At 42.9% G+C, this 25,077-nt stretch overlaps 1 protein-coding gene across 1 annotated transcript in view; it reads right to left on the bottom strand.

Moving 5' to 3' along the window:
* Nucleotides 1-250: 250 nt before the first annotated feature.
* Nucleotides 251-25,077, bottom strand: part of IRS1 (insulin receptor substrate 1) — a 90,204-nt gene continuing 65,377 nt past the window's right edge. The window contains exon 2 of the mRNA XM_069213516.1: nucleotides 251-1,213. Coding sequence (XP_069069617.1) covers nucleotides 1,209-1,213 — 5 coding nt within the window. The 3' untranslated portion in view covers nucleotides 251-1,208. The remainder of the gene's footprint in view (nucleotides 1,214-25,077) is intronic.

The following is a 25,077-nucleotide window of genomic DNA, read 5'->3' as shown; positions in this document are numbered from 1 at the left end:
AAACATGTAGGGGTAATTTTGCAAACTTGAAGCTGGAAAGCACACTTTAAATTCTAAATTTATGCAAGACCATACAAACCCTATATTAAAAAAGGAAACACTCACTGCAACAGGGTGAGCTCTGCAATAAAGGGGCAGAAACGCAACGATATATATTTAGGAATAACCATCCAATGTTTCTGTAAGTTCTTTACTGCACACGAGACAAGTGAAAGAATGAAAAAAAATGAGCACAACAAAGTACCAGAAAAAAAATTAAACATCATCTAGTTTATTACATATAGAAATGTTTCCAGAATTTACAAACACCCACATTGCTCATTCCAGGGAGAATTGATTTGAAAATTTCACCCACCTCTCACTTTTGTTTTACAATATATTTATATATACAAAGGAAGACTTCGATTAGTGTTTATTCACATTCTTGTGCAACTGATGAGTCTGAAGTTGACATTTGCAAGAACCTTGTACAATAATTGTACATAATAACGCCAATTTGAAAGACTTGTTTTCGAGCACAGTCAGCTTAATACGAGGGCTATGCTACAAGTGACATTAACAGTAAATAGGGCTGTACAAGAAAGCCTTCTCCGCGGTCCAAGATTCAAATACTATATTCTGAAGTACTACCTAAAAATAAGAATAGTACCCTACTTTATTCTTATTACCTCAATTTAAGCAACTCCCCACCCCACGCTGTTTACAAGAGAACATGATGCACACCCTTAACCACATCAAAAAAGATGTGTTTAATATTACATTTTATTACAAAAGCACAAGTAGAAATGAAAACCTATGTTAAATATGTAATACTCGCCAACCAACTTTAACAGTTCTGTATGCAATAATTTACAACAGTGATTTGTAACTTTTTTCAGCAGCAAATGAAATGTTATGTAATGTGTAAATGAGCTAGCAGTATACCCATGACACAAGTGGGCATACTAATTTGAGGCTATTAAAGTCCATATGGTGGTAGAGTAAAACAGAAGACGTGTGTCCAGGTGTCACAGTGCTTTTTTGATTGGCACAATAAACAATGTGCAGTTCAGTCAACGAACTCCTGAGGTTTCTGTGTAAAGTAAACAAATGGAAATGGACGCTTCGTACCACGTACTGAGGAATACATTATGAGGTCCAAGTTGTGATGTATGAAATACTTAAGAGTCCAGAAATTCGCCATTTCACGGGCAGCTGAGGTTTAAAGGTTATTCTGGGAAAAAAAAAAAAAGAAAGAAAAAAAAAACGAGGTTAGCTCAATTTTTACTAAGCAAGTCGTAGTTACGAAATGACAAACTCGGTAGATGGCAAAGGACTATAACGATGAGTCAATCAGAGGCATGCACTGAAACAAGCTTAAGGAGGTAATGAATTGTTTCTCTAAAACATTGGGATAATTATTAAAAATAAACACAAGATACTGTATTTAATTCTGGTATTTCTATCCAATCTATTAACATTTAAAAGGAATATTCGAACAAACGTACATTTGGTGTGTTATCAAATAAAAACGACAACGTGTACAGCTATTAACACATTTTCACAGGCTCACTAAAATTAAGTAACTTAAAGGCCCTCCTGTGGTATAGTCTCTAATTGCCAGGGAAACAGGCCCTACTTTGTGTGGTCCATCAAAATAAGAAAACCCTAAGCAAATCCTGGGACGAATGCAATGCAAATCTCAAGAGAACACATTTACATTTAACCTTCTGTTGAACCTCTAGTCTAATCAACTATAATGTTAATATGAATATCTACATGCAGCTGAACGACAGTTATACGATGCTAAAATCAAAGGAACAGACTAAAAAAATTAATGTTTCAGAGGGCTGCGTTTAGACGCCATGTAGGAGTTGTGTGTCTCAACTTGTTTGATTCGATAGCATTAAACATAAATGTCCCTCAATGATACACCATGATTCACCATGGTACAGACGTTCGAAGATCGTGTGAAAGCATCTCGGCCTGTTACAGAAAGGTCAGTATTGCTGGTCACATCAGAGGCAAATCTCCGAAAACACATTTCTTTGAAAAGTGCACTTTGGACCACTGGAGAAAATCTACATTCCAAACACATTCGTGGAATGCAAAAGTAGAGGAGACTAAGCTACAGCATAAAATGCAGAGTGGTTTAAAGTCCATTACCAAAGAAATGCTGCTTATGGGGCAATGCACGGGCAGCTCCCATTCAGCACAAAGACATCTCGGAATCCGTTCACTGCCATTTCGTGCCATTAAATGCCTTTGTAATCTCATGTCCTCAGCAGCTTTCTCGGAAGTGCGCGACTGATGTGAGAGTGGGCACTGATCCATACAGTGTGAGAATACGGGGGACTTCAAAGCAATACTGTGTGAACCACATGCAACTGACGAGTCGGTGGCAAAACTTTCATACAACACATTAGCTGATGGTTTGAAATTAACAAGTCACACTAAAGTACAAAAACACTAATGAATTTTAATAATGTGTGCTTTGTCAATAGTAAGTGGCTTACTACCAATTTAACTTTACAGTCGTAAAATGGTTTGTGGGTTACTCCATGTTGATATAAGAAGTGCAGAATCAAACAAACCTCATGCAGCTTAAAAGGTGTACATTTTAAAACTGCTTCAGAAATGTTGGTAAATGTCATTCTGGTACATTGTAACCGTTCTACAAAAAAATATTTCCCTGATCGCTATGTAAATTTAAGAAAAAATAGTTAACATGATTGATGTAGTGACCCCTTCAGGGGCCTAAATAGAGACTGAAGCAGGACCGACCCAACTATGAACAGGTTAAACTGAGGTCTGAGGGTGGGGGATGAGAGAGGCAGAAGTAGGGAGGGATTTGTAAAGACAAGCGGTACTGGAGTAGGCTGTAGCAGTAAGACACCATACACAATTCCACTGGAGTTCAAAACAATGAACAAGGACCAGACTGGCCGTCAATTTCATGCTGGGAACTGGGTCTTACAGATAAGCTTTCTCCACAAACAGAACACCAATCAAATCTGAATGCAACATTTAAATAGGCCAGTCTTAAAACATACCTTTATAACGCTACAAACAAGTGCATAATAACCCCACCCAAATTGTACTCAATTTATCATCCTCAAAGATGCAAGGCTCCTTGCCACTCAAAATTAGTAGTATCGGACTTGCAAGTTACACAGGGATCAAAAGCATGCATGCGAGCCCACTTTACAACTTTAATTCAATTTGATGATGACGTCCAGAAATAAGCATGATGGCTAGGCATCATGAGCATATATTGGAAAGAATATTCAGGATTTAACAGGACGTTCGTGCACGCAGTAGAACACCGACCTGAAGCTGATATAAAAGACTGCCATCTCAAAAAGTTGTAGTTTCTCCTCTGGGGCGCTTTCAACACCAACCACCACTTCAGGCACAAGTCACATAATCGTCCTGCTTCGCAAGAACATTCTACTCAATCTGGCGAAGTGTCATTGGGCACTAAAAGCAAGAGTGGGGCTGGGAACACTTTCTGCAGACAGGATGTGTGGTAATGCATTTACAACAGCAGTGCATTGCAGAGAATAGGGTCAGTTGCAGCACTTTGCATGATTTAGCACCATTCGTAGTGAATATGCAGTAATTCACATTAACACTTTAGTCAATAGCGCAATTCCACGAAGGAACAAGCACTGGAAAAGCCAATAGGTCTTACCCATATAACAGCTATCAGTTTGGCAATGTGTTTTTGCCATGTTTTACACCAGTGGCGCTGCTGTTCAGCATGGCTAAAAGTGGTGTGGCAGAGTGGAAGTGCTGGAAAGTGGATCTGTTGTAGTAGTGTCAGAGTGGTGTAGGGGGAGCAGTGTCAGAGAGTTGACTAAAGAGGAGTAGAGTTCAGTGGTAGAGTGTCAGAGTAGAGCAGTGTAGAGCTGAGTGGATAGGGTGGAGTGAGGTAGTCTGGTGGACTGGGGTGGGGTGGATTGGATTGGGGTAGAGTAAGGTGAATTGAGGTGGACTGGAGTGGGTGGTAGATTGGATGGGTGGATTTAACTGGATTGATAGGGGTGGGGTGGATTGGAGTGGACTGATTTGGTGGATTGGTTTGGAGTGTGAATTGCAGTGGTTTGAGTGGGATGGATTAGATTGAAATGAAGAGAGGTTGAATGGAGTGTATTGGACTGGGTAGGGCTGGGGTGGACTGAACTGGGAGGATTGGATTGGGGTAGAGTGGGGGTGCAGGCCTAAAAAAAAAAATCATGTTACTAGACCTGCAGGTCAAATAGCTTGAATAATCTACTCGACCTAACTAATGTACTTGACCTGGAAACGGGTCTCAAATTTGTGATCCTCAGCAAATATTGTATTTTACAGTTGCCTTTTTCTTCACTCTCACATATAAGTGCACCTTCAAATACACGAGTTCAGCATTTCTGCTGTAAAAAAAAAAAGGCTCTTATGATTAAATACACTAAACTTTACGTATAATAAATCTAGCCCACATATAGGGTAGACATGATCCATGCATGACTTGCCTCTCAGTTTACTAACAGCTTTGCCATCAGGGCAAGAGTGTTTCTCAGTTTGTTTAAACACTCATTTTCAATAAATATATTACTAAATCATGTGGTAGCGCACTGTCATTTACAGACAGGAACTTTCCAAGAAATGTTCAAAAACCTTCTCACTATCTTGCAGCTTTAATGATAAAACTATATAGTATATTAAACAATCTGCGAAAATTGGGTTTCAGAAAACATCATTTACACATCATCAAGTTAAGTGTTGACATTTTTGCATCCTATTAAAATATTTTTTTTATTACACAGAAATACAAATACATTGTCTTTCATAGCTACGGAAATATATTTTGAAATGTTTGTAAAGTTGATTTAGTTACATAAATGCTGTCTGTTAGGAAAAAACGGATACCAAAAGGATTTCATTTCACATAGGTCAGACAGTTCCACCTTACAAAATCCTGGAACTCTGCAGTCACAAGGAAAGGTATTGGCATTGCAAGAAGACAAACTGACTTTTTACCTCTTTCTCTGAACAGAGTAAATGTGACAGGAATAAGATTTAAAGGCATCTTAATTGCTAATTCAGTTTGACCGAACAGAACACCTATTCTTTGCCCAGTTGCAAGAAGGGTCCAATGGAATCCCAAAATACCTCGACCTCATAAAATAAAACTCACCATAGAGAGTGGTGCAGTAGATTTTTGGAACCCGGGGATGGACTGGAGTAGATTGGATTTGTGGTGGGGTTGCCTGGATGGGGTGGATTGAATTGGAGTGGGCTGGACTGAAATGTGGTGAGGTGGACAAGAGTGAGAGGGTTTGGACTGGGGTGGGGAGGATTGGATTGGAGTGGGACAAATTGGATTGGAGTGGGGCGAAATGGATTGGAGTAGAGTGGGACAGATTGTTTGGAGTGGGGTGGCTTAGACTAGGGGTAGGTTGTACTGGGGTGGATTGGAGTGGGGCAGATTGCAGTAGGGGATACTGTTTTGGGTTGGATTGGGGCAGATTCGTAGTGAGGCAAAGTGGAGTGTTTTGGATTGCTGTGGGGAAAAAAAATTCAGATTGGAATGGGAAAGTTGTTTAAGTGAGGCCGGGACAATTGATTAGGATTGGAGTGGGGCACACTGTTTTGGATTTGAGAGGGGCAGACTGTTTTAGATTGGAGTGAGGCAGATTGGAGTGGGCAGATTGTTCTGGACTGAAGTGGGATAGATTGTTCTGAACTGGAGAGAAGCAATTTGTTTTGGATTGAAGTGGGGTGGGAGGATTGGAGTGTGGTGGATTTGAGTGAATTGGGGGTCAATTGGATTGAGTGCAGTTTACTGACTAGGATTAGAGAGGGGTGGACTGGAATGTAGTGGGGTGGATTGTGGTGTGCTGCACGATTATGTGTTAAAGCATGGTTTCGGAAATGTGTTGGAGTGAGGCAGATGGTTTTGGATTAGAATGGGGCAGATTGTTTTGGATTGGAGTGGAGCAGATTCTTGTTAATAAAATGAACCAGCACAAATTTAAATTAGTAAAAGCCCTATTGCAGAGGTTGAAACGTTTCCAGCACGAGTTGAAAAAAACAAAGGCATGTTAATAAAATGAACCAGCACGAATTGAAATAAACAAAAGCCTGATGGCAAAGGTATAAAATTAACCAACATGGATTAAAAGAACAGATTTGACGTTACAATTGTATCCTGCATGAAGGGATTAGAGTGGACCATCCACTAGGTATTTTAAGGACCTTCAGGGTCACCAGGGCGCTACAGAGTGGTCATGAAACCAGAGGATATCATCTTCCGGTCCAAGTGAATGGAGGTCAGAGGTCAAGGGATGGGACGTGCAAGTACACTCTGGAGAGCGGGAACCCAGGCAGCTCCCAGCTTTTATCGCTCTGGAGTTGTACTGAAAGTGGATTTTAGACACAGTGGCGGCACAGTCATTATAGCCCTTTAGAGTACTTCTCATTTTTCGAGCAGGCATGCTGTTAGCTGCTCTTTGTTGTAATTTTGACTCATGAAATACCATCAGCCAATCCTGGTAGGATGGGATTTGTAGTTCCCACTAGGAGTAGGTCCCTATGTGTAAGGAGTACAGGAGTAAGGGGAATTACCAGGGATGCAGTCTTCGGCCCTGGGGAATCGGGTTCAAGTCTCGACGTCAGTTCATCATTCAGTGATCACTCAATCTCCCTGTGCCTAACAAAAATGAATGTGACCTTGTGTAATCTATATGGTGGTCATGGAAAGCACTCCAATAAAACTGCAAAAATTTTTTTTTTAAATAAATAAAAAAACCAACACCAATTAGGCGGTGGGGAGACAGAAATAGTACCTTAATCACATCGGGAGCAGCGGACAGACACTAATTCGGTTAATTGAATCAATGCTTTGTCCCTGCTCCCCAGACAGATACAGAAATGATGCCGGGCCTGAAGTGGACGAATTACAAAACTGTTAAGAGTGCCATGCAAGCCAATAAATGGTGAGCAATAGACAGGCTCTGCAAGCCCTTTTCGAACTACAACAGCGTCTTGCAAGCGATACACATGTGCCAGCGCATGCTATCACAGACTCAACCCTTTAAAAAAAAGAAAAAAAAGAAATACGAGTAGCTTTTTGTGACAAGACATGACCATCACACAGTAAGGATAGCACAGTTGAATTCCATTATTTTGATTGTACTGCTAGCTTAGAGCTAGTAGATTGAAGATTAAATTTAATGGAAGACTTGCAAAGCTGCGTGTGGCACTTTTGCTTGACAAGGTAATTGTTCTAGGCTAAATGCCTGCCTGGTCCTTATTATGGAATACAAGAACATACAAAGCAAGGGGTCAGTGCACTTCATATATTCGCTCTCTTGCACTGTTAAACAGAATTTTGGCTGGTCAATTACTCAACTTATGCCTCATAATGAGCGTTTTGCCACTTCACTCACTTGCTTATGACATGGCGATATTGCAGTATTAGCAAAATCCGTGTAAAATGAAATCAGTGATATTAATTCCTATTATTTTCAGTGCGTAGAATAGACAGCGGTTTGAAATATTAAAGCAGGTTACTGTTTGCATGTGACTAGCAGGAGCAACACTGGAGTATGGTCTATTTCTAATGAAAAGTGTAATTTGTAGGCATGTTAAGTCCTTCCTCTAAAGTGTAATTCGTTGCTGAAAGAATAAAGAATTTGCTAGCGTCTTTATAAAATGACAAAAGTTACAGCCAAAGTAATTTCCTGAATTTTATTTAGAATAAAACAAGGCAGTCATATGTTTAGCAATCAGATTTATGTAACTTACTATGACCCTTGTATTAAAACTGCCAAAATCCTGATGAACCCGTACTAATACATCTGCATTCCCTACATTTGCTGGGCGCGTCAACTCTCCTCACCCCCAACCCCAATAAGCATCACCAAAGCCAACAGGTGTCACCAATGAAAGAGCTATTGGATGTCAATTTGTTTTGCCATATTCTGCAGCCACGTGCTGGTCAGCATGGTAGAAAAAAAAAGAAAAAAAAAACAACTTGGCAGGGTTGGCGAGGTCATAGCGTTTTTGTGTTTTTTTTTGTCCTGGAGGGACAGAAACCAACAAGGGGGGGGACAGGACAGGCGCAACATGGAAAAGACCGAAAAGAAAAGCCCTATGACATAGCCAGCACTGACAGCATCCAAGCACATTTATGTTTATTGTAGAAGATGTAGATACATGGAGGAAGGAGGGCGAGGTGGGGGAAAAACGGATAGAGTGAGGTGGGGGGAAAACGGATAGAGTGAGGTGGGTGCTAGGGGAAAGCTTATGACAGTGAGAAGGATGGGCTGGGAGCCAGGTGATGACAACAGAGTGTGAGAGGAGCTGGGGAAAGCAGGCAAACAGCAGAGCGTCAGCGGGCAAGAGCAACCACAGTGGGAAGGCAAGTAGAAGATTAACACAAACAACACTGGAAGCCATACTCTGGTTGGGTGCTGAAACAAATAAAGCAGCACCTAAAAAAGCAAGCAGTGAAATAATACAAGTAATGCATCTATGCTCCAGGGGAAGACAAATGTGAAGAGGAAGGACACCTACGGGAGCGGAACAATAAGAAGAAAATGTCTAACAACAAAGCCAATCAATGTTAAGTAATATGCCGACTCCAATATCACAGTTAGAAGACAATGTCTTGCAGAGAGAGAGCGCATGCAGTTTTGGCAAGAGCTAGAAAGAGATGAAAGTGGGTTTGAAGGTGGTGCAAACATGCTTCTTCTGTAGGTCTGTGCTGCACACATTTGTGCTTGAGCCGATTCGATTAGCATATAGCTGCCTAGTTTTCAGCTTGCATATGTGTAATATTTGCATGGTTTCTGCGCACTCATGAGTGACATTCAACTGTAAAATGTGTGACACTTAGAGTGCCACTTTCTCGCAAGTAAAACTAAGCACTGAAGTCCATGGAATGAATAAATATCAGCCATTACACCACTTTGTGAAATAAAATAAAAAAATAAGCTTGGAACCGAAGCAATACCTCGAGGTGGAAGAACACTAACCTACAGCCCCTTTCCAAGAAGATTGTGCACCATGATATTCAAAAACAAACAAGCGTTACAGAGGCAGATCTTTAAAAAAGTTCTATGGATATATTCAAATAGACATGAAGTTCAATACAAAAAGCAGACACATTAGATGAGACATTGACACTTGCATTATACAATGAGAAACATACACTTGCCTGAGAAACGTGGCGAGTCTAGTAAAGCTTCATAGTGACAAAAAAATATTATTTTTCAGAGGTTAAGAGGGTTACAAGATGTGTTCTGCAGTGTGTCCTTTTTGAACAGACAAAAAAAAAAAGGTTACAAAAAAGTGTACAGCAGGTACAGTACAGTCTGACTACCTTTTCTAAAAACATACATTTTTAAAACACTTGTTTTAGAAAACGTAATCGCTGGTACCTCGTGGCACTATATAACAGAAGTCACAATTGTATTCTCCAGTGCACCACCCAGGATATGAAACGTTCTGGTTACACAAACACAATTGATTCAAATAACGAATGGGGATTTCATAGCGTAAAAGAGAGCATTTTCCATCAATTGATTTAACTTCCATTTATCTTGAATGCTTTTTTGTATGTAAATGACTATCCAACAAAACTAATAAAAAAATTAAAAAAAAGAAGTATTGTCTTTGACCCCAGTACACCTACACAACCAGTCACTGACCCGAAAAGCACCGAAGTGCATCAGATTCACAGCAACCAGGCTCAGACAGACGTTTTTGGTCAGCTGGTGAAATGGGCAGGCCTGATGGTGATTTTTTTGGGCTGTGAAGCTCATAAAAGTAGGCTGTTTCATTGAAGGTGTTCAACGGCCTTTCTGCACTTCCTGCCTGGCAACTGTGATGCCACGCTTGCAGTCATCTCCGGTCGTTTTGTGTATATCCCGGGCGGTCAGTCCTGTAAACTGGGACTCTGCTGGGTTGGCTGGCAACTGTAGTTTTTAAAAACGTTAATCTATTAGGGACGGACTGCGACACCCCTGACCTCCACACAAGTGGCTTAGAGGCCAGGCGAGGCTCGGTGGGAGTTATGTTGTTTCTTTTATCCAGCTGGGAACAGAGTAGGACATTATCAGCATATAACAAGAATAGGATCTTCCCCTTAAATAGATACCGCATCTAAAAAAGGCACACCAAGAGTTTGATGGATTAAGCAAATATTAAAGGTTGTGAGGGGATCCTTGGCAGGTATCCATGTCAATATGCACCACTTCCAGAACAATTATTAATAAACCTTAGACGAGCTACAAATCCCCCATATCATAGATTTATCAAATATAAAAAACATTTACCAGATTCCATGCACCATGCCATCTCATACATCGCAATTCCAGTACATAAAATGCTTTCTCAACTTCTAGCTGAAGGGCCACTTCAGATACATTTTGCTACACCCTGTGCCAAACAGCCACCAGTGTAGTAGATTTAAAGCTGTTGGGTATGAAGCCTGATTGTTCAGGGAGCACCAGAATCAGCAACAAGACTGCAGCACCTGATGCAAATATTCTGGCCAAGTTAATTATGCGTGTGTAAAAGCAAAAATGGCAAATATGAGAAGCATTTATGGGGAAAAGGGGTGGCTTCCAGTAAAAAGTCAATGCTTCCATCACTGATGAAGGCAGTATGTCCATGGCCTAAATAAACACTAATAATCTAGGCACTAAAATAGTGCGTTTTTTTTTTTTATAGAACTCCACCAGGAGGCCATCGCTCCGTCCATCCAGGCTACAACATAACCCAAATACCTAAATATTTTATGGGAAGGAAAATACTATCTGGTGGAATATATTTCTCATACCATTACTAAAAAACATTGGCAACCTGTCCAGAGATGCCACCACAGTACTCAATAGCAATGCTCAAGATAAGAAACTCAATATTTTAGGCTCAAACTCCAGGCCAGCAACCTGGCCACAGTCTCCTTCCCAATTGTCCTAGACCAGCTCTGTTTGCCCAGGTGCATCTCTTCACTTCCCAATCTGTAGTCTCCCTGAACCATTGTAAGGTATCCTGTATTTCAGCCATTAAGTTTCTTAAGCTTGAGTTTTACATTCTCTCAAATGCTTCTACTCGTGTAGACAATCATCTGAGGACAACTGCACTTTTAGAGATACACACAGCCCCAGCATGTACACTTTAAATGCTTACTGCAGTATTTACAGGTCAGGTACAGACTTTGTTTGTAGCAAAGTATACTCGTTTTCTTCTCAGATCAAAACATTGGATCCAACAGTTCCGTCTCTCTACGTCCAATATCTAACCATCTTAGATGGGGAAAAGCCTCCTACAGTGAGCATGATAAGCGAATGGTATTATATAGAGTCGTTGGTATCATACACACTTCCCAAACATGTTATATCAGAAACTGCAAGGCTAACCATAAGGCTAAGCAGGAGCTAGTGTCACGACTTGTCAAATAAGTATACCCTGACAATACAGGATGCATTACTCTCCATACATCAAATTATATAGCAGATTAATATAGGATACTGGAAGACGTGCTTTGTTGGGTAATCAGCCTAAATTGGATGATTTAGCTTGCTAAGATGTCAACACTAAATTTATGTAAAAAGAACAGATGGACGGAATGCTGAACAATATAAACATTCACCCTCAGTCACAAAGATCCAGGTTTAATCCATCATTTTTTTTTGCTCAGCAGACCACCCCAGTTTGGACCCAGCCATTTGCAAATCAGTCTTGATCCTATTCCTCATTGGAACAGTCCAGCCCAAACTGCCAAGCCAGGCCCTCCCTGGACTGGAAACAAGAGGCCCCCCAAAAAAAAGCATGTCCGAGCTGTGCTACACATCCCTCCCCACAGGAAGACCTGCATTCCAAAGCAGGAGCTGCAAAGAAGCCCACTACCTTTGGTATGCAGAGCTGGCCTTCCTCAGAGCAAGATGAAGAAGGACCACAGCTACTACTACTTCTTTTATAGGATGAAGACAACAGTGGGGTGGAGGAGGCAGGCAATTCACTGACTTGTAGAGTTATCCACACAAAAATGTATGGACACATGGGGCACCTGGTATGAAGTTACAGCTATTCCCACCTGCCCCAAAACTCAGACCAGACTCTGTAAAGTGTTTCTAAAAAGGACACCTACGGTCTGGTGCAGTATAAAAAGCTGCTCATTTGGATAAGCACAGGAAGGGATGTAGACAGCTCATGTGCACAGTGTAGGGAATAAACAGAATTCCATCAGCAGATATTTGAAAATTTGAGAGAGCTCAAATGCTTTAAAACGTATCTTCAATAATATGGATAGTTCACAAAACAAAGGCTCGATCTAAAATTACAAAAAACATTTACCATTCTTGGGATCTTGGGGATATTTGCTGAGCGCAAAATCATATACTATCATTTGTACAAAGAACTGAGGAAGTAAGTTTATTTTCAATTAATTGTGGGTGCACAAAAAAGACATTACAAGCAGCCAGCACGCAGCACTGTGCTTCACAAGGCATGAACAGCTGGAGGGTGCACAATACAGGTCTCCTGCCAGTGGGGGCATTTTTTCCGGTGAGGGGAAGGACATTGCGCCAAGAATGCATCTCAATTTACCAGATTCGTCCCTAAACATGCTACTATCTCCGAAAACAATCCAACTAGTGCATTTATAAAAACTTCTCTGTATGCAGGGTAACACTAAATTTTTAGTAGGATGACACTAAAAAATGCTACTCCGAGGTGATGCATGATCCAAGCAAGTCAATGGATTAAAGACGATGGCCTAAAGCGGTGTGTAAATTTCAAAAAGGTGTGGCTGACAGCTAAAGCTGTCTTCCAGACCTGCTAAAGAGTTGCATGGCGCAAAAGTAAGGTTTAAATCAGATCTGATAATGGCATATTGTATCTGCAGATCCACCAGTGGGGGACAAAAGGTGCACATTAAAAGATGTCCTGGTTACTTTTCCAAACACAAAATATGCTATAGGACATGTCTCTAGAGAAAGAACCACGTCCGGAGAGAAAGAACCTGCCCTCCCTCGTCAAGACAGCCCCCATGAAAACATGCTCCACTTTCACAACATCCGACCTCTCATTAGGTCAGAGGTCTTCAACCTATGGGGGCACACCGCGTCCTCCCATTCTCCCCACCCCCTTGCTGCACTCCCAGGAGGGCAGAAATGCCAAAGCAAAGACACATAAATTAAGATGACCTAGAAGTGTGACCTATATTTAGCACGTTTCCAGGACATCTAAAAAGTATGGGAACTATGATTCCGTGTGTCAAGTAGGCAAGGGCCAATGAGTTTATGGGGCTATGTGGGATGCAAGGGGTGAGATTTAGATAAGGGAAGCGGATCAGAGGTGTCTGATGAGCTGATGGGCGTCCAGGCAGTAGTTTAAGTAGGCAGGTGCACAGTTGTGAAGGGCCTTATATGCATGGTCTGGAGCTTGAACTGTCATCTTTTTTGTACAGGGAGCCAGTGGGGGTCCCCGATGTAGAGGGTGATGTGGGTTTGTCAAAGTAGATCCAGGGCGAGTCATGTTGCGGCATTCTGAATGGTCTCTGTCGCTCTGCTCGACTTGCTTCTTATCAGCTGTCGTTGGCTCCCTCCTTCCTTGTGTGCCGGTCAGTCCCCTGGAGCACAGCTCCATTACTTCCACTATCCATTTTTTTAAGCACTACTTCTCTTTGGGCTTAAGCACTTTACTAGAGTACAGCTGTTTAACCATGCCCCCTTGTATACTTTTCCCTTCCACATCTACCCACCCATACCACCTGTCTGGGTTGTTGCTTGCCCAAGCTGCCTTATTACCATCCATTTGTCCACGAGCTTGCTCTCAGCCCCTTCCTCCAACCCTATCATCGGTTGTCAGTGTTGCCCCTCGTCATCCATCCATCCATCCATCCATCCATCCATCCCCCCCACCCACCCACCCTCATGTTGCCCTCCACCCCCACCACTCACCCTTCATCCAAAATAAACAAAATAAGCACTCTGACATGGCCAGTGCTGGCCATGTCATAGCACTTTTCCCCCATCCTTTAACCGGCCAAAAAGCTTCTTTCCGTCCGTATTGTCCCCACCCACCCTTTCTCCCAACCACCAGCAGAGAAATAAAGTCATATGATGCATTTTTAATGTCAATTTGTACTGTATCCCGTTTACATCATGTTGCTGGTTTGATTACAGCCTCATTGGTCACACTCCTCAAAATTTGTAGACTATAAAACATAGTGGCAGGCCTTACATTTGGTAATTTACAGAAGAAGCGCTATATAAAAACATAAAATGTAAAAGTTAGACATAGCTTGGTTGGGATAAATGTTTAAAGGGAACATTAGATTTTTTTTTTAAACAAAACAAAAAAAACTCAATTTCTCACCAACTAAGCTCTACTGGTGGGTGGGGTGGCTGGGAGAGAGGAGGGCAGGTGTAGGAGGGGGCCTCGGATACTACAAAATGAAATGGTTAAGAGGGAATCCAGCCTCTTGTGTTGTAAACTAATGTTGCAAAACTGAAGTTTAACACATTTCAATAACAATGGGCCCTGAACGGCCCCCGGCTTCACTGCAGGCCCCCTATGAGACTACAATTCACCTGCTAGCTTATGCAAGTCATCTGTAAATTGCAACCCTCATAACCATGCCTGTGATGATTGGTCTCCGAAAGAAAGATTGAAAACAAAAAAAAAGAAAGAAATCAAGTGTTAAAAATGCTTCTTTCCAAATTGATGGTCTAGAGCTTTGTGTGAAGCAAATACAAAAAAACTACAAAACATAACTGCAAACCCGCAAATAACATGATAAAAAGGGTGAAGGAGTTAAGTTGCAGAAATCAAATTTATTTTCGCATATTTACATGGCCTGAACTCGCCCCGAATGTATTGATAAGAAGCTCCTGATCTCATCCCATCACGTTTTGCATTTTAAAGTACAATAAACATGGTTCAAAACATGAGCAGAGACTGCAGTCCCAGGGCTTATCTTTCTGCAAAGGATGGTTTTCCATCGCTGCAGGCAGAACCATCAGCGCTTTGAGTGCGCAGGATGCAGCCAGTGCTGAGCACTGGCAATTTTAACAACCATTAGCAAAGTCAATGGGTCGCACCTATAAGATCTAGTGGCTTTGTGAATGTTTTTCTAGCCATTTTGCACAGTACCGTGGTCACTGTGCAACATAGTGCATTTATATTTTCTGAATTTTCAGCTATGTCGTGGTCTACACTGCCAGAGTCCTAGTATTTTTCTTTTATATACTTTCAGCCATGTTACACAACGGCTGCACCACTACGCACATGGCTAAACATTAAAACAGCCAAAAAATTGCATATAGGCCAGACCAATTGACTTGGACAATGTTTGTTTTGTTTACAAATTAACAGACGACTTCCTCAGAGACGTCCCCTGGAAGAGCCAATATTAAGGTTTTTTTTGTCTTTATGTACAAGGCCATCACCATCATTAGCACAAAAGGCACTGGGGCCAAGGATGTAATGGCCACTGTAACCCATGTCTTACTGTGAAAAAGCATAGTGGGGGCAAATTGTCCTTGCTAACATTAGAGCCCAGATCACCCTTCCTTTTTCTTTAACACAAAAGGGCAGAAAGGTGTTGAAGGTACAGGACACTGGGGCCCCATGGCACAAGGAGCCAAGTAAATTCCGCTTATAGTTGTTTTACTATGCTTCGTTGCTTGCATTAGGGCCCAGAGCACACTATGGCAGTGCTGGTTTCAGCCTCAGAGCAAAAGCTTAAGGAAGGGGAAAACAAGCAGAAGAGACACTTTAGTTCAGCCCCATGCAGATGGCAGGACAGGGGGATGTGTCAGGATAGAAGCCCTTTCTTTTTTTTTTTTTAAACAAATGGTAGAAGAGGCAAGGCAGTAGCTACGATTACGGGAGCAGGGACAGCTGCACTGGAGCCAGGTGGTGAGCGGCACACTGCATCACAATGACTGTCTAAAGTTAAAATGAGGGCGTGGGGGTAATTTTTCTTCCTTATAGCATTAGGACTGAGACCACCCTTGCAAAAAGAGACATGTGGAATTTTTTTCCTGATAAGGACAGACGGTTGCAAGATTGGAGTGACTGCCAGGCACTGTGGATAGGGGTGAAAGGGGCAGATATTAAAGCCTGTTACTCCAAGCCTCAGTCCAAGGGCTCACAACACCTTAATTCTATGGCAGGACTTAGACGCAATGATTATGCTTTCTTAGTTTATATTCAATAGCAGCCATATAATGTTGAACATTCAAGAACAGTCATAATAAAAACTTCATTTCCCACAACCCCCAGGGGAAAGAAGTTGTAAACTAAACAGTTCATATCCAATCAGACCCTTAGTAGTCGTATGACAAGCGTCGTCCCTCTTCTCAAGTCCAATTTCTTTGCTGCTTGCAGCCACGCAAGTTAAGTATTAGGACTCCGGTCTCCCTTGTTTTCTTACCCACTGTTATTGCTGTGAGGTTTATTGTTCTTTGTTATCAGCGAGGTTTTTCTCTTACAGGTACGCGGCCGCTCTTTATTATTATTACATTTCCACCATCTGAGAATCGGAGTCTGGGCCCCTTTCGCATTTCTAGAGATGCTCTGTTTTGTTGTTGCCGCGGAGCGCTTCAGTTTCAGTAGTGTGCCTCTGCCCGCGGTGATACCAGTGGCAGTGCCCCCCTTCCAGCCTGGAGCTGGAACACCCTGCAGGGTAAGGCCTGTCAGGAGAGGAGACTCCTGACTGCAGTAGACAAAGCACAGCCTGTCAGAGAGTTGACCGCCTGAAATTGAGGAAGAATGCCTGCCATGCCCTGTTCTAGGTCTTGTGAGGGACTAGTGTTCCCTCCTTGTGGGCAGTTCTGCCAAAACCTTACATCTCGCTGGGGGTGGCTCAGGGCAGTTGCCTGCCAGCTTTCATGAACAGGCCTGGCGACTTCACTCTCTCCCCCCCCCACCCCCCCCCCCCCTTTAAAAAAAAAAAAAAACTTCCCTCCTCTCTCCCTTTTCTCAGAGCCTCACTGAGGGCTTGTGCAGGCTTCCCATACAACTGGGACCCCTAATGTAAAAGAAATTCCCTCTTACCTGGTAGGCAGCCATTAACCATGCACCACTAACGTACATCCGGTATTTTGTGATCGCGGAAGAATTCTGAGACACTGTAGAAGCCTCCATCATTAAATCTGTGTGAGACGCAATAGCCCCCCCTGGAAAGAAGACTGATATGACACAAGTGCCAAAAACCACTGGAAAGCTTGCTTGCAGCCTTCCTCTCTAGCAGGAAGCAATGTCCTTCCTTTATGTTGCTGTTTACACGAGGCTTCGGTGTAATCGCGTTCCAGGGACGCTCGGTTTAAATTTACCCGCATTTCCACATAGTAAAAGCTTTTTGTTTCTCGAAACGAGAACAGTGGTTCCTCACGCACCGGTCACTCAGAAACAAGTGAGGATAGAACGCTATTTGTAAGTACAGCCATAAAGATATAAGAGTAAGGTTTTTTTTAAAAAAATTAAAAAATGAAATCATCTGATATGTTTATAATGGTTGCAGCATCACAGCATTTCGTTAGCATGCACAATCACACTTATATAAGAGGCTTGCCTCTTCAGATTATGCATGTTGTTGCCTGCTAATTGTAATAATGCAGATTTATAAACAGCATGCCACAAGACACAAAAGATGGTGGTAGTATTGTGCTTATTAACAAGGTAACAAGTAACATAGAATTATGAACACATATGGTGCTAGATAAGGGTGAACATTGTTATTGTCGGCAGCAGTGGTGTTGTCAAGATGTCAAATTACAGTCATTTACTATAAATTTGTACATAGGCACTGTGTCTGATGTCCTGAGGAGGCCAAAAATTATTAGGCCGAAACGTGTCGACCAGGTTTTGGAGGAATGTTTTGACAAATTTTGGAGCAAAGGAATAATCAAAAGAGAATAGTATCGTCAACAATCATTGGGAGTTATTACCCCTAACATAAAAACGACACCAAGCATCAATACATTATGATACAAGACTGCTTGTCACAGGATGGTTTAGCAGCTTTATTGCTAAGAAAAGACTGCTTTCAGTGCTTTGAACTGTTTGTTTTTATTGATAGAGATTTCTTCTCTTTTGTATTCTTTGTTATGTGTTTTAGTTTAAGAATTATATGTACCACATGTATTATAGTATTCACGCAACTCCACTTGTTGACAGGAGTAGAAGAGAGACACAAACATTACTAAAAATAAATTTAGGACAATAATTGTCCACAATGATTAATTGATGTTTTCATTGTTAAATTTGTTTGCACATCCATTTATCCCCATTATATATTGAAAATGGTTTATTGAGCTCCTGGCCCAGGTATAATTGGGGTTAATGGGCCTCCCCCTCTTTGGTTTATATATTATCTTTACAAGGCTGCGCAGGTCCTTGCTGATTAAAAATCGATCCGAAGCTTAGAGAATTAGCCACATCAGAGGTGTGCCAGGTGGCACAGGGTGGGCTCTTTGGTGACCAGTTGACAAGGAGCTCAGAAAATGTGTCCACATTCAGATCGCTCAACAAGGCCTAATCTACTGTCAAGCACATCTTCAATGCATGTGTCACCGTGGCCGCTTGTGGTAGGGGGCATTCAGCTGGCTGTTCCAACTTCTCCCCCTTTGGCAGAGGCCAGACTTCCCAGCAAGGTCAGTGGCAGGATTCCTCACACTTCAGGGGTTTCTAGCCCACCAGAGGGCAGTCACGCCACAAAAGTCACTGCAACTGACCCCATGGCAGAGGACTCAACTCCAACTCCCACTGTAAGCCTTTCTTCATGCAATGGGAAGTTCAAGAACTCTTACCAAAAGGGGACATGTGCCCTCCCAAGCCTCACCCCTTCGGATTAGTCAGTAATCAGTTTTTTTGGTCCAGAAGCAGGACAAAGGACAGCCCTGGTAATCAACGTCCAGGATTTCAATGAGTAGCAGGTATTCTGCCACTTCAAGATGGAGGGCATTCACCTCAGTTTCGACCACCTCCATCCCAAGGACTGGATAGTCTGGTTGGATCACCGAACTTTACTTCCGCACTGTCTGTTTCTACAGTTCATATGGCAATGTCAAACTTTCAAGTTCAAATCTCTGCCCTACAACTTCACCAAGGTCCTGAGACCAGTGATAAAACACCCGACAGAATCCAGGGATATGGATGATAATGTACATTGATATGCTGTTGATGGACCAATGCCCACATTCTCTATCTTGCTACCTGCAAATGGCAGTGGAACTGATCCAATCCCTCAGATCGGTCAACAACCACGCAAAGTCAAGTTTAAAACCTTTGCGTTCAACCCGCTATCTGGGCATTATGATCAATTCAGTGGCAGCCTCGCAGCCTACCCTCGAGGGAGATGGCAAAAATTCGACACAAGGTGAGGGAGGAGTCTGGCAAAACAAGAATCTCCCTCCGCCAGATAGACTGGGTGATAGACCTGTTGTCATCTTCATTTTAGGCCATATTCCTAGGTCCCCTTCACTTTCTTGCCATGCAGCCCTGAAGGCATTCCACCTCCACCGCGGCCTCTAATATGCACAACACGTTCCCCAGTCGGATGAGGCCAAACAGGAACTCCAGAAGTGGCTGTCCCACGTGGCGACATGGAATGGCCGAGCCATCCTCAGATCACATTTGGATCTCATAATTGAGTTTGATGCCCGGGGGGGGGGCGCAGCAGGGGGTTTCCACTGTGGGAAGTTCAGCAACAGCGGAGGAAGGTCCACAGCAGAACAGTCTTTGCACATCAATTGTCTAGAGCTTTGCGGTCAAATCCTGGTGAAGATTGACAATGTGGCGGCAGACCATTATATCACTCACTTATGGGGTACCCACTCCAAAGATCTGGCAAACTTCTTTTGGCAGTACTGTCTGGACCACCCTGACTAGATGATGGTGGAGCTTCTCCCAGGTTCCTTCAACCAGGTGCCGGACTGGCACGCTTGCCACCTGTGAGACTAAAGTCTATGGAAGATATTTCCGCCAATGTTACAGGCTCTCGCCTCCCTTGGGGGTGGGGTGGGGATAGGGGTGCATGTTCACGATCGACTTGTTTGCGTCCCACCTGGATCATCAGCTTCCCCAGTTCTTCAGCTGGAGACAGGATCCAGGAGCAGTAGCGGCCAATGGTTTTCTCCAAAACTGGGCATCGAAGCGGGGTTACACCTTTCCCCTGTTCTGCATGATAATGTGGCTGACCACGCTGATGCGCCAGCACAAGGCTGATTTGGTTGAGAGTAACCAGATTCTGAAGTCACAAGTTTGGTTTCCAGTTCTGATGGAACTTTTGTGGGCTTCTCTTATCGATCTACACCATTATCCTCATCTTCTGAGCAACCCCTTCGGGAACCCGCATCATCTGGTGACGAGTGGCAGCCTCCAGGTCATGGCATGAGGATTACAGGGCAGAACGACAAGTCTCTGGCCTATCAAGACGCTGCAGACCTTTCACGTGCCGGGGGGGGAATGGTACACTCAAGAGATATCGTTCAGCTCAGTCGCAATGGATGGGTTAGTGCCTCCAAAGGAGTCTGGATCCTGTGGGGGCAGACAGTGTCCACATCCTGAACTTTCTGGCCTCTTTAGCGGCAGAAGGCATGTCTTATAGGTTCATTAATACCTTCAAATGAGCAATTTCAGCAGGTCAGGCTCTGATTGCAGACACTAGTGGGGGTACAACTTTTGGTCAGGAAATTGTTACAAGGTATTCAACTGTCCTTTCCTCTGGCACCCAGGTACGTGGCCCTATGGGTATGAATGAAATCTTAAAACTTTTGTCTGCATGGCCAGGTAACAAGTACCTTTCCCGGAAACATGTGTCAGCCAAGTTGACTATTCATTTGTGCCTGATCTTCTGTAGGAGTGTTCCATATGTCAGGGCCCTAGACATCACAGGACGTTCTTTTACCCCAAAGGGAGTTACTTTCCATGTAACCCAGTGTACAATGTACCATTTCCGGGTAATTTTCTATGCGGCCTTTCCGGCGGTTCCCAAACTGTGCGTTGTTTGGTGCATTGAGGCCTGCAGGCTATGACGGCAGAACTTTGTCCACATGGGGAGAGACCTGTTGATTGCTCTGAGGAAACCTTTCCATGCAGTCACTTCCCCAACCATTGCATATTGGGTGAGGTGGATCATGAAAGAAGCTGGGACAGATACCAAGGTTTTTGGTGCACACGCTGCCAGTGCTATGGATTCGAAAGGTTTGCTCTTGGAGTCCACCTGGACGACAGTTTGAATAAGGCAGCCTGGTCGCCAGATTTAACCTTCAAAAGGTTCCATTTAAAGCCAGTCTCCTCTAGCACCACTCTGGCTGTGGATAAGCTTTAAACTAGCATAATCCTCACCTACGAGTCCATTTGTGAGTGCAGAGTTCCTTAAATTGCATAATGCAGCTGCTGGTGGGGAAAAGCCCCCCCCCCCTCTACCAGGCTAACATGTGACCTCAATTACAGCAATAGAGTCCTCTACCCAGCAAAGAAGTTCTCTCATTGTCAGCTTCTTGCAGGAAGAAAGAGGGCTTGAAAAGAAGGACAACGCGGATCATATGACTAGCAAGGGGCTGGTTGGACATGGATTGTTTTTGTTTTCAACTTTTATTATGGTTGTTATCGAATGTTCACTGTTATACAGCTGCTACTGAAAATAAATGAAGGAAGAAGGCATAATCCTTGCCTCTGAGTCCTTAATAGAATTGAAACTTTCTGCTACGATAGCTAGAAAATGTTTCATTAAGGGTCAATTACTGGTTTTGTCTGATGCATTTGCTGTTTTGTGTCTCACATTTGGTGCGGACTATGAGCTACAGAAAAAGCACCCCTGAAATAGCATAAGCACCACCCCTTGCTCTTGGCCCCATTTCACAGTGCCCCATTCCATCCCTTAAAAGTTTGAGGGGCAGGGTGTGACAAACATCTTGCTTAGGGGGTTTAGAGAAGAAAAAAAAAAAAAAACCTTTAAGACTTCTGCATTAGGTTGAGTGTACCAGATAGCACAGCTGTAAGGTACAAAAAAAAACTATTGGGGTTTCACACAGTGCTTACCGGGTTCATAGCCCTCTAACCACTGTTAGGCTCTGTCACTTTCCTTTGATTGGTTCGTACTCATTGGCTTTGCGTTGCAGCTTGTTGACCTTCCGTTTGTCTCTCCCCTGGAGAACAGCCTTTTACACTATGATCGGCTGGCTTTGTGTTGCTCTGTCTCACCTGTGTGCCTCTCTACTGCTCTTACCTGTATGCTTCTCACCCCATACTCCTTGTCTCTTTCCCCACCTGCTCCAATCGATTTCTGTTACCCGTGTCATTTTGTAGGTGAGCGGCGCACTTATGTGCTCACCTACAAAGGTATGCAGCAGATGCACCCTTTCTCCCCGCCCAAACCCCCACCTAGCCATGCCAGAAACTACTGCAAAGACAATAAGCCAAAAGTCTTTGCCTTTTTCTTTTTTAAAAGGAAGTTTGGATTCACCGAAAGATGCCACCCACTAATTTAAAGAAGCCAACATAAGACGACACCAACTTGGTGCAACACTTGCATTTTGACGCAGACTTGTTTTGCTTTTGCACCTGTACGAAACTGATTGGTTAAAAAGTGGGATAACATTATGCGGAAGAGGACCCTGATTAACCCCTGCCAGCCTCCTTCGAAGTTAGTGGCTGCTCACTCCCAGCTTAAGACGCTGACACACTACATTCTACCACCCTTGAACAGTCAATCCCCTGTGACAGCAATTTTATTTTTAAACCCCCGGCACTGATGTCTAGAGAGTGAAACGACAAATATGATTACAACTATGCTACTCGTGCATTAACTGCAACTTGGGATCGAGCATGATTTGTTTTACTGCGAAATACGTTTATTGAAAATAACATAAATATACGCATGAAAAGCTGACCCTAAAATACTATAGTTTCCATAAGTGTGCTTACAGCCGGCCAATAAATTTGTGAGTGTGCCCCTTTCAGAGTTCAGTTCAGAATTACCTCAATGTAAACATTTTATGTCGGGTTTGCGCACAAGGAAACGTTGATTATCTACACCTATGTTAAGCATTCATTTCTTATGTCATTAAGAAACAACGGCACCACTGGGTTAAGAATTATGGCCCATCGAGGATCTGAAGTTCAACTATGCACAATTACGTTTTTACACAGAAAGGAATGGCCTCGGGTAAGCCATGAAAAAGGTCATAAATAAACTTAGTAAGGTTCATCTGCATGGCCCCTAATGTGCCCTGCCAAGATAGTCACTACCATCTTCTGTAAGAGGAAGTTTATATTCTAGAGAAAGACAGAGTGACCGGATTAAGAAAACCAAAATCATGGATAGTCCACAAAAATTGAAGTAGGACTATAACTCTGCATCGACTGGAGAAAGGGTGGCGATGCACAAGGATCCGTAGACAACATGTGTCTTTGTTACAATTTGGAATCCATTTGAAAACAATAGCTTTTTTAAAGTTCATACCACTTGTCGAAAAACACTAGACCACCAGGGATTATGTTTACGTTATGTTCTTATATGTTCATTTCTGCTTCCTTGGGGGCAGATCGGCCTATTTTTAGTAGGCCCATCTGCCCCCAAGGGGGGCAGAAGCTACTTAGGCACCAGGGACAATTTCTAAGTTCATGGTGGTGGGGTGTTTGTCAACTGGGAAGTATTTGCGATTATAACAGTTTATTGATTCTTTTTGTTCTAGTTCAAAGCTTTTGCTTTCTTTGCTGTGGATCCTTGCGGTTTTGGCAGTATTAGTCCTGCGGTTTGCATAGTTGCATGTTTTAGGAAAGTGAAAGCAATTTACTCCAAAGGAGTATTGTTGACATGCATGAATGACATGTTTGTAGGTGGTATACTTAATGTACTATTGAGTGTGAAATTGTCCTTAGATTTGGGCACAATGATATTTGTCTTGTCATGTGTCTAATTTTCTTTTTAGTGTGATATCATTGGTGATTGCGGTGTCTGTGCAGAGTAGTTGCTGGTGAGTAGCTTTTTCAGGCAAGTGAGTGGTATAGTTTTTTTTTTTAGTACATAACTCTTTGTGATAAAGCTACACTTTGTTTATTACTTATTTTAGTGCTGGTGGTTGTTGGCAATCCATTTGTTGTTAGTGAGGATCATGGCTAGCAGCAGAGTGACCGCTCGGCAGGTTGTTGGCATGCTTTTTGAGTCGTCCTCAGACCATGATTATGAGACTGACGCTGCATCTGAGGCAGCAGAGGAAGTGAGAGATTCTGGAAGTGAGTTTTCTGTCCGAGAGGATTCTTCTGATGAGGAAGCCACTCTTAGTGCAGATGAAGGGCCTGTTTTAGAGGAGGACATTGATGTGCCAAGAGTGCAGTAGCCTGGGGCTGAAGGGTTTCCCATTAGAATACCTGACACCTGGTTTGCCCCAAACATGAAGCAGCCACAGTTACCTGCATTTACTGGTCTCCCAGGGTGTAGAGTCAATGCAAAAATCTTTTTGCCTGTCAATTTCTTTCACTTGTTTATGGACAATGTATTTTTGGAAGAGATTGTGGAGCAGACTAATGTGTATGTGGAGCAATATTTGAGGGACAACGCTGCCAGACTTAGGCCTCAGTCTAGAGCTACTCAGTGGGTTCCCACATATCTGGAAGAGATGAAAGTTTTTAGGTTTGACTTTTTTGATGGGGTTGATAAGGAAGCTGTCACTGGCTTCTTATTGGTCTGCTATGCTAGTCCCTTGATGGCAACTGCTATATTTCCTGCAACTATGACTCGTAATCGCTATTTGCTTCTTCGTATGCTGCTTTTTGTAGACAATGCTTTAGCCTTGCCACGAGATCACCCTGATTGTGACCGTCTTTTTAAGATTAGGCCTGTCCTTGATCATTTTGTAGATCGGTTTTCAGAGGTGTATGTTCCAGGCAAAGAGATAAGTGTGGATGAGTCTTTGGTCCTTTTCAAGGGGCATTTAGTTTTTAAGCAGTACATTCCTAGTAAGAGGGCACGGTATGGGATTAAACTGTATATGCTGTCAGAAAGTAGTACAGGATACGTGTCTAATTTCCGGGTCTAAACTGGTAGGCATTCCAGTATTGACCCTCCTGGTTGTCAGGCCACTTTTGGAG

Source organism: Pleurodeles waltl, chromosome 11, assembly GCF_031143425.1.
Source record: "Pleurodeles waltl isolate 20211129_DDA chromosome 11, aPleWal1.hap1.20221129, whole genome shotgun sequence".
In the NCBI taxonomy this organism is placed as follows: domain Eukaryota; kingdom Metazoa; phylum Chordata; class Amphibia; order Caudata; family Salamandridae; genus Pleurodeles; species Pleurodeles waltl.
Note: the sequence above shows the minus strand (reverse complement) of the source record. Positions and strands in the feature narration are given on the sequence as shown.